General features: G+C 39.3%; 1 protein-coding gene across 1 annotated transcript; it reads right to left on the bottom strand.

The window, feature by feature from the left end:
• Positions 1–1,814: 1,814 nt before the first annotated feature.
• On the bottom strand, positions 1,815–18,704 carry SH3GL3 (SH3 domain containing GRB2 like 3, endophilin A3). The gene is made up of 9 exons (XM_054388218.1): positions 18,683–18,704; positions 18,257–18,325; positions 16,953–17,025; positions 15,381–15,524; positions 13,703–13,836; positions 12,208–12,366; positions 9,258–9,361; positions 7,914–8,041; positions 1,815–2,366 (listed from the first exon to the last, which is right to left on the bottom strand). Exons 1-9 carry the CDS (start codon positions 18,701–18,703, stop codon positions 2,161–2,163), a joined length of 1,038 nt encoding a protein of 345 aa, XP_054244193.1. The 5' UTR covers position 18,704; the 3' UTR covers positions 1,815–2,160.
• Positions 18,705–21,098: the final 2,394 nt, after the last annotated feature.

The raw sequence follows: 21,098 nt of genomic DNA, 5'->3' as shown, positions 1-21,098 counted from the left end.
GTCTTGACAGGAAATAGCAGTAGGACAGGATCTTGTTTGGTAACAACAGCAGTGGTCTAGGAAGTAAGATCTACTTCTTTACTCAACTAGGCAACTTGGAGTACAGTCTATAAAACTTGTTCTTAGCGTACAATGCTAGAAGTGTGTGTAGCAATGAATCGATTCTTTGATGTGCAATGGATCTGTTGTGCCTGTTCTTCTGGTAGAGAACCTTAAAGCTAGTAGGTTTCCTGTGATACCTTTACTGATTAGGACAAAGTACATAGTGTAGCTCTCTTGACTTACTTCTACCTTACTACTTTAGTAATAGGTACTTCTATTATATGAAACGCCCTGCTGTGCTGCATTAAGTAAGCTCCCTACTGTAAATGTATTGAGAATTCAGACCTTACATTTGTGTGTGCAGATGCATGTGTGCACATGTAATTCCTCTAGGGAATGCTGGTGAGGTAAAGGAGAGATTTCAGTGTCTCCTTTCTTGCCTGTTATGGAAAGGTATGACTGATCTTCCCCCTTTATTGGAAAGGTCTCACCAAACTTGTGAATCCCAAAGGCTTAGACCTTTGAAAGTTTTCTAGATTTCTGCTCTAATAACTACTGGGTACTTGCCCATGTATTTGGAAAAGCACTGGTGCCTTTTCTTATTTTACATGAGGTAGTCCAAATTCTGAGATGATGTGCTTTAAGTAGCAGGCTCTATCCAAAGCTGCAAAGAACAACATTCTTACTTGTGGCCACTCTGCAGGCCCAGGCTAAAGATGAGAAAAAACAGAAAGGCATGGTTTTGATAGCAAGCCAGGGACTCTTTGTGCCACTTTGATAGAAGAGTTATGGCACCTGTGATACATGTGAAATTCTTTCCTCTCTAGCAAATGCTGTTTCAACTGAACCTCAGAACCCACTAGAGCTTGAAACTCCGAAGCTGGATTCAAGTCAGGTTACCCATAAGGAATTCAGCTCCATTCTCATCACACTGTCATGTAGGGAGAGCCACTGGAAGAAAATTATGCTGAATTTTTTTTGTGATTACTACATCTACATTTACTAGAAGGAGAAGACAGCTAACAGAAAACCAAATTAATTCTATATTCACTTTGATAGTACTTAGGGTGCCTGAATCTGTTCCTCATTTTGCTGCCCCCTTTTTTGGTGTATCTTTAGTTAAAGTATGTCTTTCCCTCTGCACCTTATCTCCTCTTTTCTTTCTCCTCTAGCCCTTTCAAATAAATATAAAAAGTAGAAGGGTACTGACTTCTCATTTGTTTTCAGTAGGTCTCTGTGATACTCCCCTATTTATCTCCATGGAGTTCTATACAAAACTTATGGAGCTAGGAACAGTTTGTACTTAGTTCAAAGAAATTTTTCTCTTACCTACCTGCTGGAAGAAAAATTTAATAGACATTATCAATGCTACACAATCTCTAGGGTTAAAGAAAGATTATTAAAATTCCAGTGTCTGAGATGTCATAAAACCAATAATTTGCCATTGTTTTCTTCACCCAAAACTGATATATTTAGCAAAAGTGATGTCTGGCTCAAAAATAAAATGCCAGAATTACACTGTTCTTATCCCACAGAAATATTTATTCAGTTTGGTCAGTATATTATAGGAATTTTCAATGCTGAGAACTTGTACTTAGTACAACAACATCCTAATATTGACAACCATATTGCCTTTTGTCAACGTACAGTGGAAAACATGGATTAACTTGCTCACAATAAATTACAGTGCAATAGATGAAAAGAGCTCAATGACATCAGTAACTTAGGAACTGGGTACAGTTAGCTTCACTTACAGAAGTTTTAAAAATGGTTTTCAATAATAAAATCATTGCAGCCAAATATATTAAAAAAAAACCCCAATCCACATACAGTGATAGCAAGGAAATGCATTTTTTGGAGCAACAGTGAGCTACCAGTAAACACTTCATACAGTGATCTTCAAGGCACAAAGCAAAAAAACTAGGTAGGGGTTTTTTTGCAGGTTGATGAGTCAGGGAAGGTGATTTTTTTTAATATAAAATAAATACATTTTAAAAAGACGCATACAAAAGTCAGTAAGTCAGTCAAACAGCAAGGCTTTCACAGAATGCCACACTGACAGAACATTTGTGAATCTATTTCAGTCATGAAATCACGTTCACAGCTTGAATGATACAATCACTGAGGCAAGGGAACCATCACTTCAACATAATTAATGGGGAAGAAACCAGACTCTCCATTTAACATCCCCTCATACCAATTCTCATCAATCTGATTGGTCAGAGTTATGATGTCCCCTTCCTTGAAACCAAGCTCGCCTTCATTTTCTGGCTCAAAGTCATAGAGAGCTTGGCAGCATGGCTGATCCATGTGCATTGAAGAACCTGCCCCCAGTGACAGAAAAAACAACAGATTAATACAGAGCTTTCCAGCATCCCAACAGCCACTAAGTATAAAACAGTGGGCAATGGGACAGCCTTACTGTCATTAATTCCTCCCCATTTCCATTGCTTTCCCCCATTAACACATGGTCCTTCTACATACATAAAAAAATAATACTAGTGATAATTAGTTTAAAGCATAATTCTCTCTCTCCTTTAAATTCAGATGCTACTCATTTTCAATCCTAGTCATTTATCTCAAACTCCTAGCTGGAATAATCAGTTATCAACATCATTGTGGTGTCCTTGGAGCAGTGGCAAGAGGAACACGAAGGGCAAGGGCTGAGGAAGTAGAGGAGTCAATGGGAGAAGTGACAGGTAATCATTTAAACAAACTACACTGCAGCACACTGCTACTGTGGGAACACCTACGGGAGGGCAGGGCTCAGCCTCTCTTGCAGACACTCACTTTATTGCCCTGCTGTAAAGAACTTCATTGCAAGCTACTCTTTTAAAATATTAATGGCACCATATGCAAACATAATAGTAAATAGATATATTTACAGGAAAATAAGTGAATAAAAATCCAATTACAAAATAGAATCACCAGTAGCAAAAGAAGTTAACCCTGTAAATGCATTACCTTTGAAAAAAGATATTCTCATGAAGGGGTGTTAACTGGCTTGGATTTGTGCTGTGGATACATATGTAGTGTATTCATTCATTCTTATTTGTGAATAGTAACTTCTTGTAATAAAATGTAATTGCATTCAAATTATAAAGCTTAGCTGTGTGGCTAAGGAGGTTCAGCTGAAGTTCAGCCATAATGCATTTTGAAAACATGCACAGCACATCTAAGTTGAAGTCTGATAAGTTGAAATATATTTATAAAAGAAGAACAGGAGAAATATTTCATTGAGCTGTCATGTAAACAGTCGTGAAGTACATTATAACATGACAAATCTAGAACACTCCAGTACTCACATTAAAGCATTAAACCTCTTAAACACCAAGTTATTCAGGTTGCCTTATCTGCAACATTGCAACAGTTCTGAAATACTCTAGTCTGGACTCTCACAGATGTCACCTTCAAGACTAATTCGTGTCGGAGTAAGTCTGTACGCAACTGGTAACACCATACAGATACAATAGCCAAGATGTTAAAAATTAACAAAAAAAAAAAGCATTTTTATCTGTTAATCATGGTAATACACAGGTAATTACTGAAAACTAACTGAGCATTTTCTAGTAAAAGGAATGAGGAAGTCTCTTAAGGAAAACAGCTGAAAACTATTCTGCTGATCAGTAAGTGAGAACAGAGGAAAGCACCTTTTTAACTGATAATAATACAATCAGGGGTAATATTTGGTGTTGAAACTGGGAAGTAGGAATGACTTCTCTATTTTATGGCTATGTTTTATCTTTTATAACAATAGAAGAGAGCTTTTATTTATAAAAATGGAAGAGAGCTGTCAACACAGAGATCCCAATCAGCAAACCTCCCCAGAACATTGCTATAACAATGCTGGAGTAGTCCTCTGCCTCCAAAAGGCAGTGGGGAGTGACAAACTAGATTATAGGTAGTCTAATAAAATTATTTTGGTTCAGGATACACTTTGGCTAGAACAGTCTAAGCTTAAAAAAAACCCGAAAAACATACACACACACATATATATACATATACACATATATATACACACACATATATATACATATATACTTACACACACATATATGTATATGCATACATACACACATATATGTATATATGTGTGTGTGTATGTAAGTGCTATATTTTCCCAGCAAAAAAGGCTGTCTGTTTTCAAAGATAGCTGAGTTATTTGCACTCTTTTCAAGGGTGCAGTGGTACCAGCTCACTGGAACTGTCAGCAGCAGAAAGTAGCATTCTGAATAACTGACAAAGCTCTTTGCTTTCACCAGCTCCTCCAATGGGGCTAACTCCTTATTGCAGGCTAGTTAATTTCTGACTGTAAGATACCTGATATGAGATCACATTTGGTTCATTTCAAGCTCCAAAGACTGAAAATAAATGTCTGTCAATACAGAAAGACTCTCTAGTAACCATCACAGCCAGTACAGCCAGTTTCACTCCAAGCTGTAGGATCAGTCAAAGTCTTCACTAGAGTCAAGCAGCTGCTGCTACTGTACAATCCAATGAGACAAAGGTAATGGGGACAGCACTGCCTGACAGTCTGCAACACAGACTGTTTAACATCACAGGATTGGTGACACAATTCCAGACTTTTCATGTCTATTAAATACTTGTACATCCTTTCCTGCTGCAGAGATTTAAGCTAAGGAAACTGGACTGTATTTTTTTCTGCAAACATGGTTTATGTTCATTTGCAACACTATGCACACCTCCAGCTGTGGAGTTAAACTGGCACACTTCACTATCACGTTCAAAGATGACTGGTCATTAATCTCCAGACCACTTAAACCCAGACAGCACAAAAACAGGTTAAGCAAGCAGCAGCCTGTCACATCTGGCATGTTACAGGATGAAAACAGAATGGCATTTAATGTTGGGAGTGGGGTTTGTAGGTACGTTTTCCCCAAAGGGAGTTACTGCCTGTACCTGCATCTACTCTGTCTTCTATACCATGCTGCATATATATGGTAGCAAAATTGTACTTTAATAATCACAAACTGGAACTTTGCTGTGGTAATTAATCCAAGCCACTCCTAGTTGAAGCAAGTAAACACTTAGATGTTTATGTTAAATTCTGGCACATGGCAATCAGATCCATTTATTTCATATCATAGTCAAACCTGACAAACAGAAGAACGAAAGCCATGATATAATACAGCATTTAAAGAGAGTTCTAAAATAAGCTAGATGGTGCTCACAGCTGCAGCTGATTAATAAAGATAATTAATTAGAACAAAAATACTGTTACCTGTGCTTAATCAAAGCAGCTAAATAATTCACAACATTAGCATTAGGTTTCTATGAATCTAGCCCTGCAAATGTGTGCAAATCATTAGTAGTAAATAATCCCCACATGTTAGGGACCGAAGCTGTTCCAAGAAGCTGATATTTAACTTGAAAAGCTACAGTGAAACACAGGAAAAGCCATGTCAGCGCTCAGAAGTGGAGTGTGTAATTGTGCTGAATGTATCACAGCTCACTTTGAACTGGCCTGTTGATTTCCATGGGTTTGCTGAATACTGAGATACTACTGACCTTGAGTGACAGTATCAGAGAAATTAAAGATCTATATTTTGATTGGGTTAATATGTAAACAGGGGAAATTAAGCATGAAAATTCTTGTTTGTGTAGGATGAAGAAGTCAGTTTTATAAGTGAAAAAAAGAGGGCGATCATGATGCAATGCCCCCTTAAAATATTTAGCGGTTTTGCTTAGAGCCACCTGATTCACATTTCTAAATCACAGACCATAAATCTAATCTGTTTCTTGATTCTTACTTTAAACAGGAACAGAAAGGTTTCCCCATTTACAAAAAGGACACACTGACCCCAGTGCAGCTCCACAGAAATCCATATGGATAACTTTTGGGTATGGCCAGGAAGAGAAAAGAGAATGAACAATGATTTCATTGATGATTGTACCTGCTGTGGAGGTAAGCACAGCACCCATAGCTTCTTCAGGCAAAAGAAAACGTGATACACAGTCTTTCTGATGTTACTAGCAACACTAAACATAGCAACAATTATTACATATAGCCCATTTCTCCTTTCCAGAAAAGGAGTGCGTGAAGCAGTGAGTGAAACCCCATCACCACATATGCAAGGAGTTGATGCAATAGTCCAGGAATGGAATTATGAATGGAAGTGGCTCACTCCCTTCTTATCTTAACGATCAACAGCCATTTGTTTTTCCAGTTCATTCACTGAATTTCAGCTCACTAGAACTGGGACTTTAACAAAGGGAGCTGGAAGGAACCTTGAGAAGTCATCTAGTCTATCTTTATCCCAGTGGCAGGACTGATTTCCCTTAAAGGACAGCTTGGATCAATTGCTCCATGGCAATAATAAACCTCTGTAATACAGACACATTAGTTTACATATAAATGCTGAAGCTGAGTCTCCTTTCTCCACTGCACATGCAAAACAGAAAAAAAAGTGCCTATCTAACCTGACAAGTAATTTATATGGGCCTAGAAATTTGATGCTAATTTATTAAGAAAGGTTGCTATGTTTTTGCCACTTTCATCCAGATGTGCTGTGGAAATAACTAGGAAGTTAATTATTGTTGCAAACACCCCCAGTGCTCCACATGAAATGTGTCCTTGTATCATGTCTCAGGAACCAGTGGTCTGCATTGAGAGGAGTATGCAAAAAAGAGGTTGTCTCCCCGCATTTGACAGCAAACACAAAACCTGCTCTTAGCATTTGGGGAGCATGAGGAGCTTCACTAACACACTCTCAAGCAGCTTGAAGCACAAAAGAAACAAATCGAGGAATAAGATCTTGCTGGGTAACTGCTGCAAATCCTCTGCAGCATGGACTGCGTAACAGCTTCAGCTTGTAGCAGCGCGCAAGAAAATTAAAGACATTAGAAGCAGCATGAAGTTACAGCCCAAGCTTTATTCTTTCACTTTTACTTCTTTCATTTCTCTCCCAACAACTTTTACAAAGGAACATGACTGGAGGTTAAGTGTGGTGAAAAAAAAAAATTAAAGAAAAATTCTTCAGAAAAAGATCCTAGATACCATGCCAGGTACTTTTGGCTCACTGTTCCCCCTCTATTCTCCTTACAAATAGTGCTTATGGGAAAATATGGCTTTTGTATTCTATTTTCTTGGCATATTGTTGTCTTTTGTGTTTTGGGCTTTTTAAATGGTCTTATCTCATCATGCACTGTAGCCATTAAGGAGATAGGACAAAATAATTTTATTCATGAGATGAAAAAAAGCTATTTTAATGAGTACTGTAACCTTCATGATTATTACCATTCACACAACTATCAAGGGCTTTCCACAGTTGATTTCTTCTGTGGAACCAGGGTTGAATCAAAGGAAGGGATCCTACTCCCACATCATTGGGTACCAAAGTACTTCAGTTCACAAATGTGCATGCTTTGGTGCATACTTTAGGGGACAGTAAAGGAAAATCCATTAATAAAATTAGTAAATGTGGGAATCACCTCTCTGAATTTTTCATGGCTAACACTAAAGCTCCTGTACTGATCACTTATGGTTTCAGGCTGTGAAGAGAAATTGGAGTCTGGAGATACTCCAGACAGTGATCAAACACAGCTACCTCAGGCATCTTTCTTTGCACAAAAACAACTGAAGTACCTCCCCCCTCTCTCAACTCCCACCCTCAGTGGCAATACAGAGAAATAAAAGAAAAGCGGAACGCCAGACCTAAATTTCAGATGGGTGAGAGACTGTTAAGAGAAACTCTTCTTTATAATTCCATTTCCAAATCTGGGAAACAAATGGAGTCAGATACTGGTGCCCCATGGAACAGTTATAGAACTAAACATTGTACAAGGACTACCTCAAAAAACAATCAGGCAAAATATCTACAAAAATGTTACTTCTGTTGCTGTAGACTTACCTGATGATTTTATGGAAGAACTATAAGCAATCCCATTGTGCTGCTGATTATCACCCATTTCCAGAGTGGTAGTTATTACAGGCTTTGGCTTAAATTCACGCTTAGGCCGACTAGATGCTATGTTTATTCTGGAACGCAGAGAAGAGTAGCAAAAGATTTACCTTACAGAAGAAATACTGACAGAGCTTACATTCAGGTTCAGTGTTTGGTTTTGAAAGGTGGGAAAATAACCCTTATGCTGGTTTTGGGTTCAGGGTTTTTTGGGGATGAGGAGCAGGTTTATTCACTAAAAGCTGCTCAATTCTCATGCAGTATTTGAATTTCAGCAAGTCCTTATTTTATTTAGTGCTTTGGTCCTGCTGGCAGAGTCACAACGCTTAACAGCCTGAGTCTGTGAAGTGCTGAACATCCACAGCTGCCATCCAAGTTCATCAGAAGTTCCAGGAATGAGCTCTCTGGAAAGCTCAGCTGAAAAGGACACATGCAGAAATCCAACCAGGACAGAGTCCCAGGGACCACATCTTACACACTGCCTTTTGTTAGAGAAAATGGAAAATAACCATTTAGACAGCACAATGGTCTCAATACCTCTTTCTGTATGTTCATATAGCCCAGCTGAGGCCTCCTTGTCTCAGTGGTCTTTCCAGCTGGGATGGTGCAGAGTGCTTACAGACATAGCTAGCCCTGTGGTAATGCTCACAGCCATGTCCACCTTGATCTCAGGAAAGCCTCCAACAGTTATCTCAGCTCCCTGACTGTAATGTCAGCCTGCGCTTTGGTGACATTCAGGTCACGTAGGTCTCCTGTCCTCTGCTGGTTCTCTGAGTGACGTATAACAAATTAATGATAGCAGCATCTTTTCTTCTACTAGGATAGCACAAAATATCTGGCCATTCCTAAGTATGTTACACCACAGCTGCGTTTCAAGCCAGCTGGCTAGTTCCTTTTCTGCTGCAGGATTTTGTTAAACCCCTTAAACTCAGCGAAAATAGGCCAACTTCTCAGCAAAGCCTCCAAAACACAACTCAAAAGTATGCAAGTTTAAATAAACCTACAAACAAAGGGAGGCTGTCCTGATTAACCTCCACAGATGCGAGTGAAAGATTCTGCACACACTCAGACCTTACTGGGCAGATCTGGCATTACATTAAAGGCTCACAGCACAGCAAGAAGTTGCCAGGTGGCAACTGTTTAAAGCAATGAAGCCCAGTAAGGAACAGAGCATAGCAAAATTGCATCTGTGAGATGGTGCTACAAGATCTATTGCCTCAGTGACTTTTCATCTTCATGAAGCTCAGCTGCAAAAGAGAGAGGTTCACAATTTTCTGATGGGCTCAGCCTTACCGGTTTTGCAGCTTGCTCTGCAGATCCTCCAAAATTTCTGTGGATTGTTTATGGTAATCTAGTGCTGCTTCTACAAACACAGCCAACTGGCTAACTTGCTCTACCTGAAATATAGAGAGGAAAATAGCAGTAAGGAGCCTGCACTACATTCAGCTGAAGGATAAGCAAACAGATCACTCAAAACAAACCTGGTATCTCAAAAGCTCTGGATAACTTGTGGAGGCTAGTGAAAACCAGCATATGAGAATCTATGAAAGAAACTGCCAGCTGGAAAACAAACAAAAGTGAGGTGTAACTTCTAGTTCACTAAGTCAGGGCTGGGTCCTTGAGTCATTTCCTTTCACAGTGTGCAAATCCCTTCTGTTTCCAGCTTTCAGGCCAGCCATCTCTCAACACCCAAACCTGAAACACTTAAAAGGACATGACCCCGTAGCAGGTTAAAGAAGGCTTTTCTGATCATCAGTGCTGGAAGACCTTACACTGTAACAGCTCTTATGACTCAGACCCATGAGTGTTTATTATTAATGTTTACAAACTACACCTCTGAAATAATCTGGATTTACCTCACTAGATGGCAGCATTTATAAACTAATAAACGAAACATAATTTATCTACTTGGATTTAAAAGTATTGGCCAAGCATTCAAAAATATGAATGTTGAGGAAAGGGAGAATGTGAAAGAGAAAGAAAAATCAAAATATTTTTAATCATGAGGTGACAAATAATCTCATACCCCTAATCCAAACTGAAAAGTTCAGGCTGTACTTGGGATGGAGCAATAATACATATTTATTCATCCTCTTCTTTTTAGACAACAGTAAGAAGACAGACCCCAAGAAGCCTGACATGTTTCCATTCCATGATGATGTCTCCAGATATTGGATCACAAGAAGATATCTGAATAAACTTTCTGCAAATGTTTAATAGACCCATGACAATTTTGTGCTATACTTTATCTCCTTTTACTTGTTCAAAAATGCTAGAAATCCTGCCTGAACTCCAAGAGAGCCAAACACTGTCACATACCATACAGAAATGAAATGCACAGAACCAGATCAGCAGCTGATACAATTCCATCACAGTCTGACAACAGTAATGTAAACCAGCTGAGGACAATGCACCAGATGCTTAAGGTTTGGATGGGATGGTCAGAGAAAATGGATGGACAAGGACAAGACAATTAAGAGCCAAGAGGGATATGGAATTGTGGATTAGAAGACAGGGAGGGAGAGAGGGAGGGGGATAGAGAGCGAGACTGGCAAAGAGCCAGAGAAACTTGAGGTACTAAAAGCCACTTAGCAAGAGGAGGCTGGGACTGACTGAGTGGGAAAGGCTGGAAGATGGATCTGATAAGAAGTGCATGCAACAGTGTCTATGTGGGAGGTCTGGAACTAGCTGTGCAAAAACCTGAGAAAGAGATGTGGATCAGCACTTAGTCTGGGAAAGGCACCTGGCAAGAACCTGTTGGGAACCAGAGCTCAGAACAGAGACTGCAGAGCAACAAGACCAAGGGAGACTTTTGGGGAACTGGAAAGTATGTGAAGGAAGCAACTGCAGCTAAGATTTCTGCAAGCTCCATGAGACAGTCTGGGGTTAGACAACGAGGTTTTAATGAGAAGTTTGAGGAGGACAGACAGACTGTCATCATAGAAAATGGAAGGGAAGGAGCATAGTTTTCTTTAAACAGAAACAATAGAAAAAGAGTATGGAAGAAACCTCAGAGGGACATCCAGGTCACCCCCTGCCAAAGGCAGTTATACTAGAAAGTAGTAGAATTCATCAGTCTTCAGTGGCTCAGCTAAGCCATTATAATCCATGCACTGTTTTATCATTTGTTTGGTGTTCTGATTAATGATAAACATTCTCTGAAACATTTCTCAGCTGCTTATGCAAGGCAGAATTATAAAACACATACACTGCAACCAGGCAATTGGTACTGTCTACAGTGGAACAGTGTGCTGAACTGTTGACAGAGGATGTTTCATTTTTTGCTGCCCTCATATAACCTCCACTGGTAGAACAGCAAGAGGCCTACTCACCTATACATTAGTCTAACAAATGTGTCCCACTCACCAATAGTTTAGGAACTGCAGGCTAGTTTATAACTGGCCATCACACAGGTGTGCATAGAGGGGGAAGTAGCTTGTTGTTAAAACATTCCCACTTAACAGCTCCTCCTTGCTGCAGAAGACAGCACAGTTCTTACTTTCTAAGTGTCTTCTCTCTGACACTATCTACAGAAGAGAAAGCTTTGGAACAGGCCCAAACAGGACTGGTTTCCTTTTCTTATGGCTCCTTAATTACATGGGAGAAAGCACATCCTGCCATTATTTTTCTCTGTGTGTGGACAGAAGAGAGGATTATCCTGAATGACCACAGCTGCTCCTTATTTAGACATAATTTCACGATGGACTCAGTCCCTGAGCCAAAGTCCAGGTCAGAGCCCAAGCCACAGACAAACTCTATGGAGTAATTTTCAGGGCCAAATATTAATAATAATGATTTTCAGAGGTAGAATCATTCAGAGACTTCATAGCAGCAGCCAAGTTTTGGCTATAAGTGAACCACAATTCAGAAAATGCAGGGTACATACTCCTACTCATAGTTTCAGCAGCAGGTCTATGACTATGTTAATCTCCCAATTTGCCCTCTCCCAGTGGTCAAACTGCAGTCAACTCAGATAGTTCATTACTCATAGGTTATAAAACTGCTTAAAACCTCTGTGATGATCTTGTCTGAGCCACTGTACCTCCAGAAGAATTTCAAGAATTCTTGACTTCTCCCATTTACTGCTGTGCACTATGTTCAGGAGCTTAAAAAAAAGGAAAAGATGCACACTTTCTGCTTTCAGACCTTACCTCCTACGAAGGATGGGACAGGCTTTATCCAGTCCCACACACATTGCCCTCCTGGATGTACTGCAGCAAACAAAACTGCAGGATAGACTTACATCATTCTCTAAGAAATTGAACATGCTTCTTTCAGCCAGTTCTTTTGACTCTTCAAATTTTTCTACTGCTTGTTTAACTTCTTCATCTGGTATCTTTCCAAAACGCTTCTTTTTATAATCATAATCCAAACGGCGTCCTTCTAGCTTCTTCAAATGATGCTAAATAAGACAGGAGAAGGTTCAAATGGGACATGTCCAAACAAGTACACTGTGATTTAAGGAAATTTCAGTTATGGATGCAAACATATGCAAAACTAAGGAAATACAAAGCTCAGAGATTATCCAAGTCCACCCCTTTGACCTAAGGCAGCACCAGTTAAGCCTAGGATTGTATACACAAAGGAAATTTTAAATAAGAAGCCATTTGTTAACACTCAGGGAATTTGCTATCTTAATTTCTAAATTTAGGCATCCAGCTTGTGGACTTCACCAAGAAGCAAGATAGTGTGTGTGTGTGCCCATATTCTACATTTAATTCAATTTTTCCTCTTGAATTCTTTCCAATTCAACAACTAAAAGTTAAAGGGTTGTTTTCTCCTCTCATTCCATAAGCAGTGCTCCAACAAAACTTGCATTCCTGCTTTCTTTGTTAGGTGTCAGCTTGACACTTCTATCTGGTATAACTACACAAGCTTTTCTGTTGCCAAAAATCAAGGGACTGGCAGACGTACAGAACGGGCTCAAAGTGACAGAACAAAATGCTCATTAGAGCTAATGTCAAAACAACTTTTTTTCATCAATTCAGAACTGCAGCTGAAAATGGTTACGTATCATAGGAGACAGCTTCAGACATGAAGACGTTATTATTATCTTTTTGCTATGCTTTCCACATCCATTTATGTGTAAACAAATAAAATAACTTTCATTTCTGCATTTCATAAGGGTTTTAACTTGCTTATTATCCAAGTCTATTGGAATCAACAGACTCAGACAGACTGCCTGGCTTTCTTTTGAATTGTCACATTGTAAACAAAAGCACTGAAAAACGTAACTCTAAAGCTTGAAAATGTGTTCCTCAACTTTCTATATTCTTCCTATATGGCACTTCAACATTTGATTGGACTTTTCAGACAGACCTTTCTGTGATCGCCCTGAATAGCCCTTCCTCAACAGTTATATTAATCCTCCATTATAAACAGCTTTAGGCTGATAAAGACAGCAAGAGAGGATAATAAGTTGCAGTAAATCACAGCCCACTCAAATGTTCAAAAGAATAAAAAATGTCAGTTAAAATAGCAGAAAAATAAAGAATAGTGAATGTACAAGCAATATAGCAAACTCAGTAAGTTAGACAAGTGCACAATAGCCAGGCATTGATTTTAAGCAGATTTCATCACTATATTGCTAAAGAAAATACTTAAATCCAGCGATTTACTGATTTCAAGAAAAATATCCATATACCTATATAATTGATGTGATAATACAATACTTCAAGGAACTAGAGTTTGATTAACTCTGATCATTGGTAAGTGAAGCTTTGCCCTGACAAACTTACCCCAATCTCTTTTAAGTCTTTGTCCTGCAACAACTGTAGAGGATCAATAAAATTTTGTTTGACATTAATATCAAGAGAGTCCTTCACCTCTGCCATTTGCTTCATGCTCTCACCAGCATCCAGCAGTGCAAGCCCTGTGATAAAGAATAAGCTACTTACATCTCAATATACATAAAACCTGGCTTTATCAAATAGGTATCTTTGTATCTGCTGCAGGCCCTCAAAAAGTAAAAAAATAATGCAAGCTATGCACTTTATTGTCCCCTACAGAAAACTTAGAACTGGAAAATTTTTGTTCCTAAGTATATTTTTTAACTCCTAAAGGGCATTAGGGGAAAAAAAAAAAAAAGATAAAGGTTATTTTCCCTACTGTATTTGCAAAGATTTTGCACCTCTCCTTTGAGAACTGCAAATCAAGCTGATTAATTTGTACAGCTTTACTACACAAAAAGCAAATAACTTTTTAATCACAAACCCATGACTTACAGCCTCCTCACATACAGCATGCTTTTTTTCCCCCCAAACTCCTTTTGCTCAAACTTGTTGCTGCTTCTTTAAAGTCATCTATTTAAGAAAGCTGTATACTTCATTAAGCACATATCAGCAGGAAGAACAGTGTTTGGAATTTTCTTTCCCCTTTCCTAGTTGTATTTAGTATCTCCACTGCTTTTGCAAAACCTACAAATATATCCAGCACACAGATGAGTTGTGCCACTTCACTCTTTGTGAGGAGAATAAATGAGTTTCTGGCTGTCAGTGGCATGTTTCCCTGTGCAGCACCTTACTTGGATTGGAGTGTGAGGATCCTATGCCCACAGAGCTGTTACTATTTTGAGACAACCACTGTGTGTAAAATTGCAGACACACACAACAGTACATAACAAAGCCAGCCAGTTCTGCATTGGCTTCTGCAGGCAGTTGCAGCCAATACCACACTATCCTAGCCCTATTCCCCTCTCTTTCCCCAAACAAGGTATCTACCATGTTTCCCAGGTTCCCTCAATCCCAGCCATATCAAAATGCACCCACTGAGCAGCTCTGTGAGAATGCTTTGAATTCATTCCAGTCAAGCCCACATACTATGCATGTTCAGGAAGCAAGGCCTCTATCAAGATTTTGTCTGTAAAGTACAAGCATATCTTGAGAGGAAAGAGGCAAGATATGATTTACCAAAGAATTATGCATAATCAAGCTAGAGTTCATTTTCATGAAAAAAAGAAAATGAATATTTAAGATGCATTACTCCAAAGCACAGACATACCAGATCATTATTAAAAAACCCAATAAAAATAAATAATTTAAAGTTACTGGGTTTTTTTCTATGAGAATTTCCCCCTTAGTTTAGTTCTCAAATATAGGGCAACCATTTTTATTTAAAGGTAAAAAGAAATACAGTGTATCTAAGAAGTACCTTAAATTATTTTGGTTTGGCAACTTAGAAATTAAAATGGTTATGGTAATAACATGAATCATCTGTAATAGTGTTAGCAGCTCCACCTGCAATAGAGGTGGACAGGTATGCAGAAGCATCATGTTTTGTTAATTGTATCACTACCCCCAACCACTGTACCTAACTTTCTCTCTTACCTGCAGTAGCTATTTACACAGGTTATGCCACTGAATAATATTCTGCAAAGAACTTTATGCTGAAAGTCACAGAGGAGATAGACAAACTCACCAAACATAGAACCATCGCCAAGCTCTCTGCCATACCGTATCATGCAGTCTCCTAGGAGTCCCTCTGTTTGAGGATAGCCTGTGGTTTTAACTTGTCCTCTGATTTTTGACATAGTGTTCAGCATTCCCAGCTTCGCTCTGTATGCTAAAAGGACATTAAAAAAAAAAAACAAACAAAGAAAGCCAACCCGCAACAAAAATGTTACATAAATGCTCTTTAAACTAATATATATAAAGGAATAAATCATTAAACGAGCAATGTCATGGAGCAAGCCACTAAACTGGTCTGTAGATTCCTAACATTTTTGCTGTCAGTACTTCATAGTCAAAAGCTGAAAAAACTCCATTTAACAATATGGGCCATATGAAACTGGTTTTATTCCCAGCTGGAACAAGCGCCATTTCTCCAGGCAGATATATAGTGGAAGTGCTTGTCATCCTCTGTGTATATTCACCAATACTCACACTCCTTTGAATATTCCTGCTTGTGAACTCCTTGTTCAGAAGTGTTGAAGAAAGCAAATGCAGAACAGACACAAGCACACCCAATCCCAATTTCATGCTCCCTCTGTCTCCCTCTCCTGTTTTTGACAACTTTGAAGAATTCCCCCTGTCTTTTTCTGTTCTAGTAATGAAGACAGTAGAAATTTATTTTGCAGAATGGCCTGCTATGTACAAATTAATTTATTGTTATCTTGCAGGTATCATGACAAAAATATGTTTTTTTTCTTGGAGAGTTTTTCCAATCTACTCCTTAGTATTATCACTCAATAGCTTCTTCAACACAGTATTGGCCATGGCCAGGGCATTCCTGAGGACTGTGGACCTTGGTAACTAGCTTCACCTTGAACATGTCAGCTGGGCTTTGGTAAAGGACTGAATCCTACCATCCATATATAGATGTAACACATTAAACTTCTTCAGGGATGTGCATCTCATAAGGTACAAGAGACTGCTATCTCTGAAGTCTCTGGTATAACTGATTGAATAGGAATTCAGTCAATCCTCCAACAACTGGTTTGGACCATGAATCCAGGTCATGAGAGAAAAACTTTGTGACTGACTGCAAATGTAAACATGTTTCCTTTCTTGTTTTTTAAAATGTTTGAAAATGCACTGTCCAGTAAACACAAAATCTCACTCAGCCACTGGGTAAGCAAGTAACAGCCCTCTTCCCCGTGGTTACAAACCCACCAAGTACCTCTGATGGCTGTAGCCTAAAAGGTAAATTTTCTGCTCAAAAGAAATGTTGACATTCTCTTCACTTTAGGGATCCACATCTCGCTCCAGGAAACCCAGCACAAATAAGAGCACACATGCTGCACTGCGGGCCCAAGCTGCCCATGACAACCTACACACGCCCAGTAAACCAGACACACTTTGTGCTGCAAGTTAGGTACATCCCAGAGCTGAATTACTGCATAGAAACTTTACTGTTGTTCAATGCACACACAGTTAAAATTCTCTAGAACACCCAAAAGCCTCACAATGACAACCTAGTTAGCTTTTATTTACCTGGGATGAATTTCCCAGAAATAAGACAAAAAGCCAGCATCTATTGTTCCTATCCTACCTGGATTGGGCTGAAGATACTCTGTGGATTTGGACAGAAGCTCTGTTACAGCTTTATTAGTGATATCAATTTTCTGAAAAAGGAAAGGAACACAGTTACCAAAAAGCAAATTGATTACTAGTAAGTTTACCATCTTACTAGATTCAATATCCTACTCTAGCTGATCAGGAAATTTTATTTAAAATAAATATTGAAGCTTATAATAAATGGCCATGTCATAGTTATGACAGGATACATATTAATTGGTAGGTAGTACTGAGAAGGAGAGAAGATTTATATCAAAATGCAGGCTTGCCTTACCAGCCCATCAGTCCTGACTACTGCTTACATGTTGTAGACTACAATTTTCCCACCAGACCAAGAGCTGGTATTAAGACTTGTCTACACAAGTGAAAAAGACTGAACATATCCCTCACAATGGGCTCAGGGCCATTTAAGGCAGCAGTTTGCATGGTCTTCCCATTTAACAGTTTCAAAATCACTATTTAAAAAAAAAAAAAAAAAATCACATTTTTGGTTTGTTTCCTTTTTATTGTCTTAGGGCATGTACATTATTTTTCCCCTTATAATGAAGAGAGAGGAAATAATTATTCTGTAGCCAGACACTGAAATCTAGAAATAATTTTAGAACACTAAATCAAAAGTTCACATAGGAGGAAAAAAAAAAAAAAAATCAACTTGTGCCACGCTTTTTTTTTTCCTCAATCTGCCAACAATAAAAGCTGTGACCTAGGTCTACTATAAACACTAAAAGAATACAGAAAGAAAAGGGAAATTTAAAAAAGCACATAAAAGCTGAAAAAGTAGAAACTTACAATAATAATGCTTAATTTGCAACACATCTAAGTGGTTAGCAAACATTTCAATTTCCACAATTCATTTACATTTCTGAAAATGGACTTAAATTAAGAAAGATAATTTTGTATCAAGAGAAAAATTTACCCTAGTAGTCACATTTTTATCGTCTCCCACAGAGGAGAAAGGCCCCTCCTGATGCTCTTCACCACTCTCACTGTTGAGAGGTGTCAGTGGAACCCGTTTGCTCTGCTCAGACAACCTTTGTGGATGTGTTTTCTCCCGCGGCTGAGCTGACGTGGCTTAAAAATAAACCTGCGCTTACATAGCACTTAGATATTTCTGTTTGGAAGCACATGGTGGCGTTTCCCCCAGCCAAGTAAATCTACAATACTATTCTGCCACTTGAAACGTGAAAACACTTTTGATCCTGCAGTAGCTTAAAAAAACCCAAACAAAACACATAAAAAATTTAAACCCCTGTAAAACTGTAATATTAGTTTCCTTACCCTCTCCATCTCTTGAAATTCTTCATCTAACTTTGTTCCTTCTGCTCCACTTATTTTTTCACTGAACAACTGTAAAAAGATATATTTCATGAAAAAAACGCATGATTATTTAATAACAGAATAAACACCTCTGAGAGTCACAGGGATTCACTACAGATTAGAAAATATGCAGCACGTATATGAGGCAACTGTGCAAAAGAAGAGCCATCTTAGCCTTGGAAGTGAATGACTCATTTCTATAGACAAATATACCTGATATGAATTTACAACAGGCAAACCAAAAATGCTTTCTCATGCTTAAACAGTTTGTACTCTAAAGGCACAACCTGCACTGCAGACTTCAGGCACAGGGACCAGAGTCTCACTGCAGGTAAATCCAGATTAGCTTTTTCAAGTATGTCTCTCCAGCTCTGTACTTCTGAGTACCTTCTGGTCATTGTATGCCATTAGGTTCAGGGATAGGCCTCCCATTCCTGCTGCTGGGAGTTGTGTGCATTGCTGTGAAAGAAACAGACTTGTGAAAAATGCTGCACTGCAATGCACCTGCTTGACTGAGCACTTTTATGATACTAAAGACAAAAATGCCACATGTTCTTCAAAAACTCAAAGCACTGGTTTTAAATAAAGGATTTCAGTAAACCTTCTTAAGATAGCTAAAATGTTATCCAATTTTTGTGTAAAAAGTCCAGGCTGTCAGCTGAGTTTGGTCCTTGCTGAGTAAACCAGGGCTAAAAACAAGCACTCAAGCTGAACTCGGTTATTGGCTTCTCGCAGCATATGGTATCTAAACTGCAATAGCATGAAAAGAAAGCCAGATCCTCACCCAGTGTCAAACAGCCTTTGAAAGCATCACTTCATTATGACAGAAGTGGCTTAACACATATTCAACAAATATTAAACATCCAATTTCTAGGATAGTTCCTGCAAAAACACCATGTACTTCTCTGGTTTAATTCACTTTGATCACTGAATCTGTAACAGCGCAATATAAAATTCAGGCCTATCTCAGTGACTGCTGGTGTTCCCCAGACCTGCCCCCAATAAGGCATTTTGTTTGTCCTCTGCATATTCTAAAAGGAAATTCATCTCAATGAATTAAAAGTGCCTTGGAGACTTGCACAATCTGAAAATGGGTCACAGGTTTTTTGTAGTGCAATTTCTACCTCTTCGTGGTCACAGCCTGCACTGCGCAGGTGTGGAGGGAGTGCACTGCCTTCCCAAAACCCACCTATCAGCTGATGAAGCTGAGCTAGGTGCTCAGTGGCTGCTGACCTTGCAGCAGTATCACTGCTACCACACCACCAGAAAGACAGTGAAAACAGGAGTTCAGAGAGCCATGCTGCTAACCGCTTCTATTGGCTTTACAGGAGGACTCACATCTTTATGCTTAATGTATTATGCAGCCCATAAATGTGTCAAGATTATTTCTCTTTCAGAGCACTGACAGAACAAGTACAAAAGCAGGTAAAACAGACAGAGAAGCTCAAGAACCAGCACGCTCCCACGGGTCATCATCTTGCTGCTGTAAACCACCATAACAGAGAAATAACCTGAGGCCATGCATGGAGGGGTGCACTGCCCAGGTCTCTGCAGCAGCATCTGAGGAAGCCTCGAGCACAGATGGAGAAAAGTGCATGAAAAGCAGCCTGTCAGAAATCCTGCAGCTTCTTTACGCTGCCAGTTTCTGTCTCCCTTCTGTGCAATGCTAATTCCTAAAATAATCAATGTCATTTCCCACAGCCTCACACACGTTTTCTTTCTCCAGCAGGCAATGAACAGATCTGTGGTTTCCCGAAACCTCTCATGTAATCCTTTTTCAAAGGCTGAGTGTGGTGGGGGAATTACCCTTCTCAGGCTGAAGCTACAAAATCCACATTCAGTAGCGACTCGTAGAAGTCTCATTACAAATAATCCATTTATATGTTGGTGGAGAACAAATGTAATGAAGTAATGAGATTGCTCAACTGTGAAAGCATAATTAATAATAAATTGCTGCACCAAAGGACTAAAATAATGAAGCATCCTACACTGAGAATAGATCTGAGTGTTGTAACAAGAAGCACAAGTGGATCAGCAGAAAGTTCACAAACTAACAGTAATACCAGAGGGAAAAAACTTCACTGGCTCATTGAAAGTCTGGCAAAAAGAGCCTGAGAGAAACTCAGGCTATAACAGAAATTGATACGTTTTCAGTAAATGTTTTAGGGCATACACTATTTATCCACTGGCATCCTTTAGCTCTCCCTCAATTACTGATGGCCATACATGGCCACACAAACCTTCCTCAGATAATAGTGTGAACCTTAGGCTTACTGTGCTGTTGCTGCTTCTGCCAGGACTGCAGCTACTGATCCAGGCATGTGCACTGGGCTAGGGTGCTGACAGACATGGGCCTCGGCACTGGCAGCAGCCTGCTCGCCGCCTTTGCACATCTGCTCAAATGCTGCCACCCATCTTTAGTTTTGGTTTCTTTTCTGAAATGTTGTAAAACTCTTCACTGTGTTTTGAATGGATAAAATTTGATGCCACTCACAGAGGGGAAAACTCTTTGCTGCAATACTGAGTCACTCCTTGTAAGGGGATCAGGGGACCTGCTGAAGCAGCAGGGAGAAAGCGTCTGTCAGATCTAGAAGGTCATTGAACAACCGAGACTCCTCTACATCAGCTTTGAGAGAGAGAGGGGGAGAGATAATCTGCACCTACAGCTTGCAGAAAGTAATGCAGTAATTTAATTAACAACTTGATGGGATAGAGTACACTCCCTGAGAGGTTGGAAGACACCAGCTTGAGAAGAGCAGATGATACACCAGATGGTGGGGCTGCTCCTCATAGAGGCCTTGAC

Source organism: Indicator indicator, chromosome 16 (assembly GCF_027791375.1).
Source record: "Indicator indicator isolate 239-I01 chromosome 16, UM_Iind_1.1, whole genome shotgun sequence".
Taxonomy (NCBI): Eukaryota; Metazoa; Chordata; class Aves; order Piciformes; family Indicatoridae; genus Indicator; species Indicator indicator.
The sequence above is the reverse complement of the archived record's forward strand: the minus strand, read 5'-3'. Positions and strand labels throughout refer to the sequence as shown.

Coding starts and splice junctions, on each gene's coding strand:
- SH3GL3 (XM_054388218.1), bottom strand. CDS start 18,703: ATGGCATACAATGACCAGAAG. Junction 12,367..13,702: donor AAGACTTAAAAGAGATTGGG/GTAAGTTTGTCA, acceptor TGTCTTATTTAG/CATCATTTGAAGAAGCTAGA. Junction 9,362..12,207: donor TCAATTTCTTAGAGAATGAT/GTAAGTCTATCC, acceptor TCTATATTTCAG/GTAGAGCAAGTTAGCCAGTT.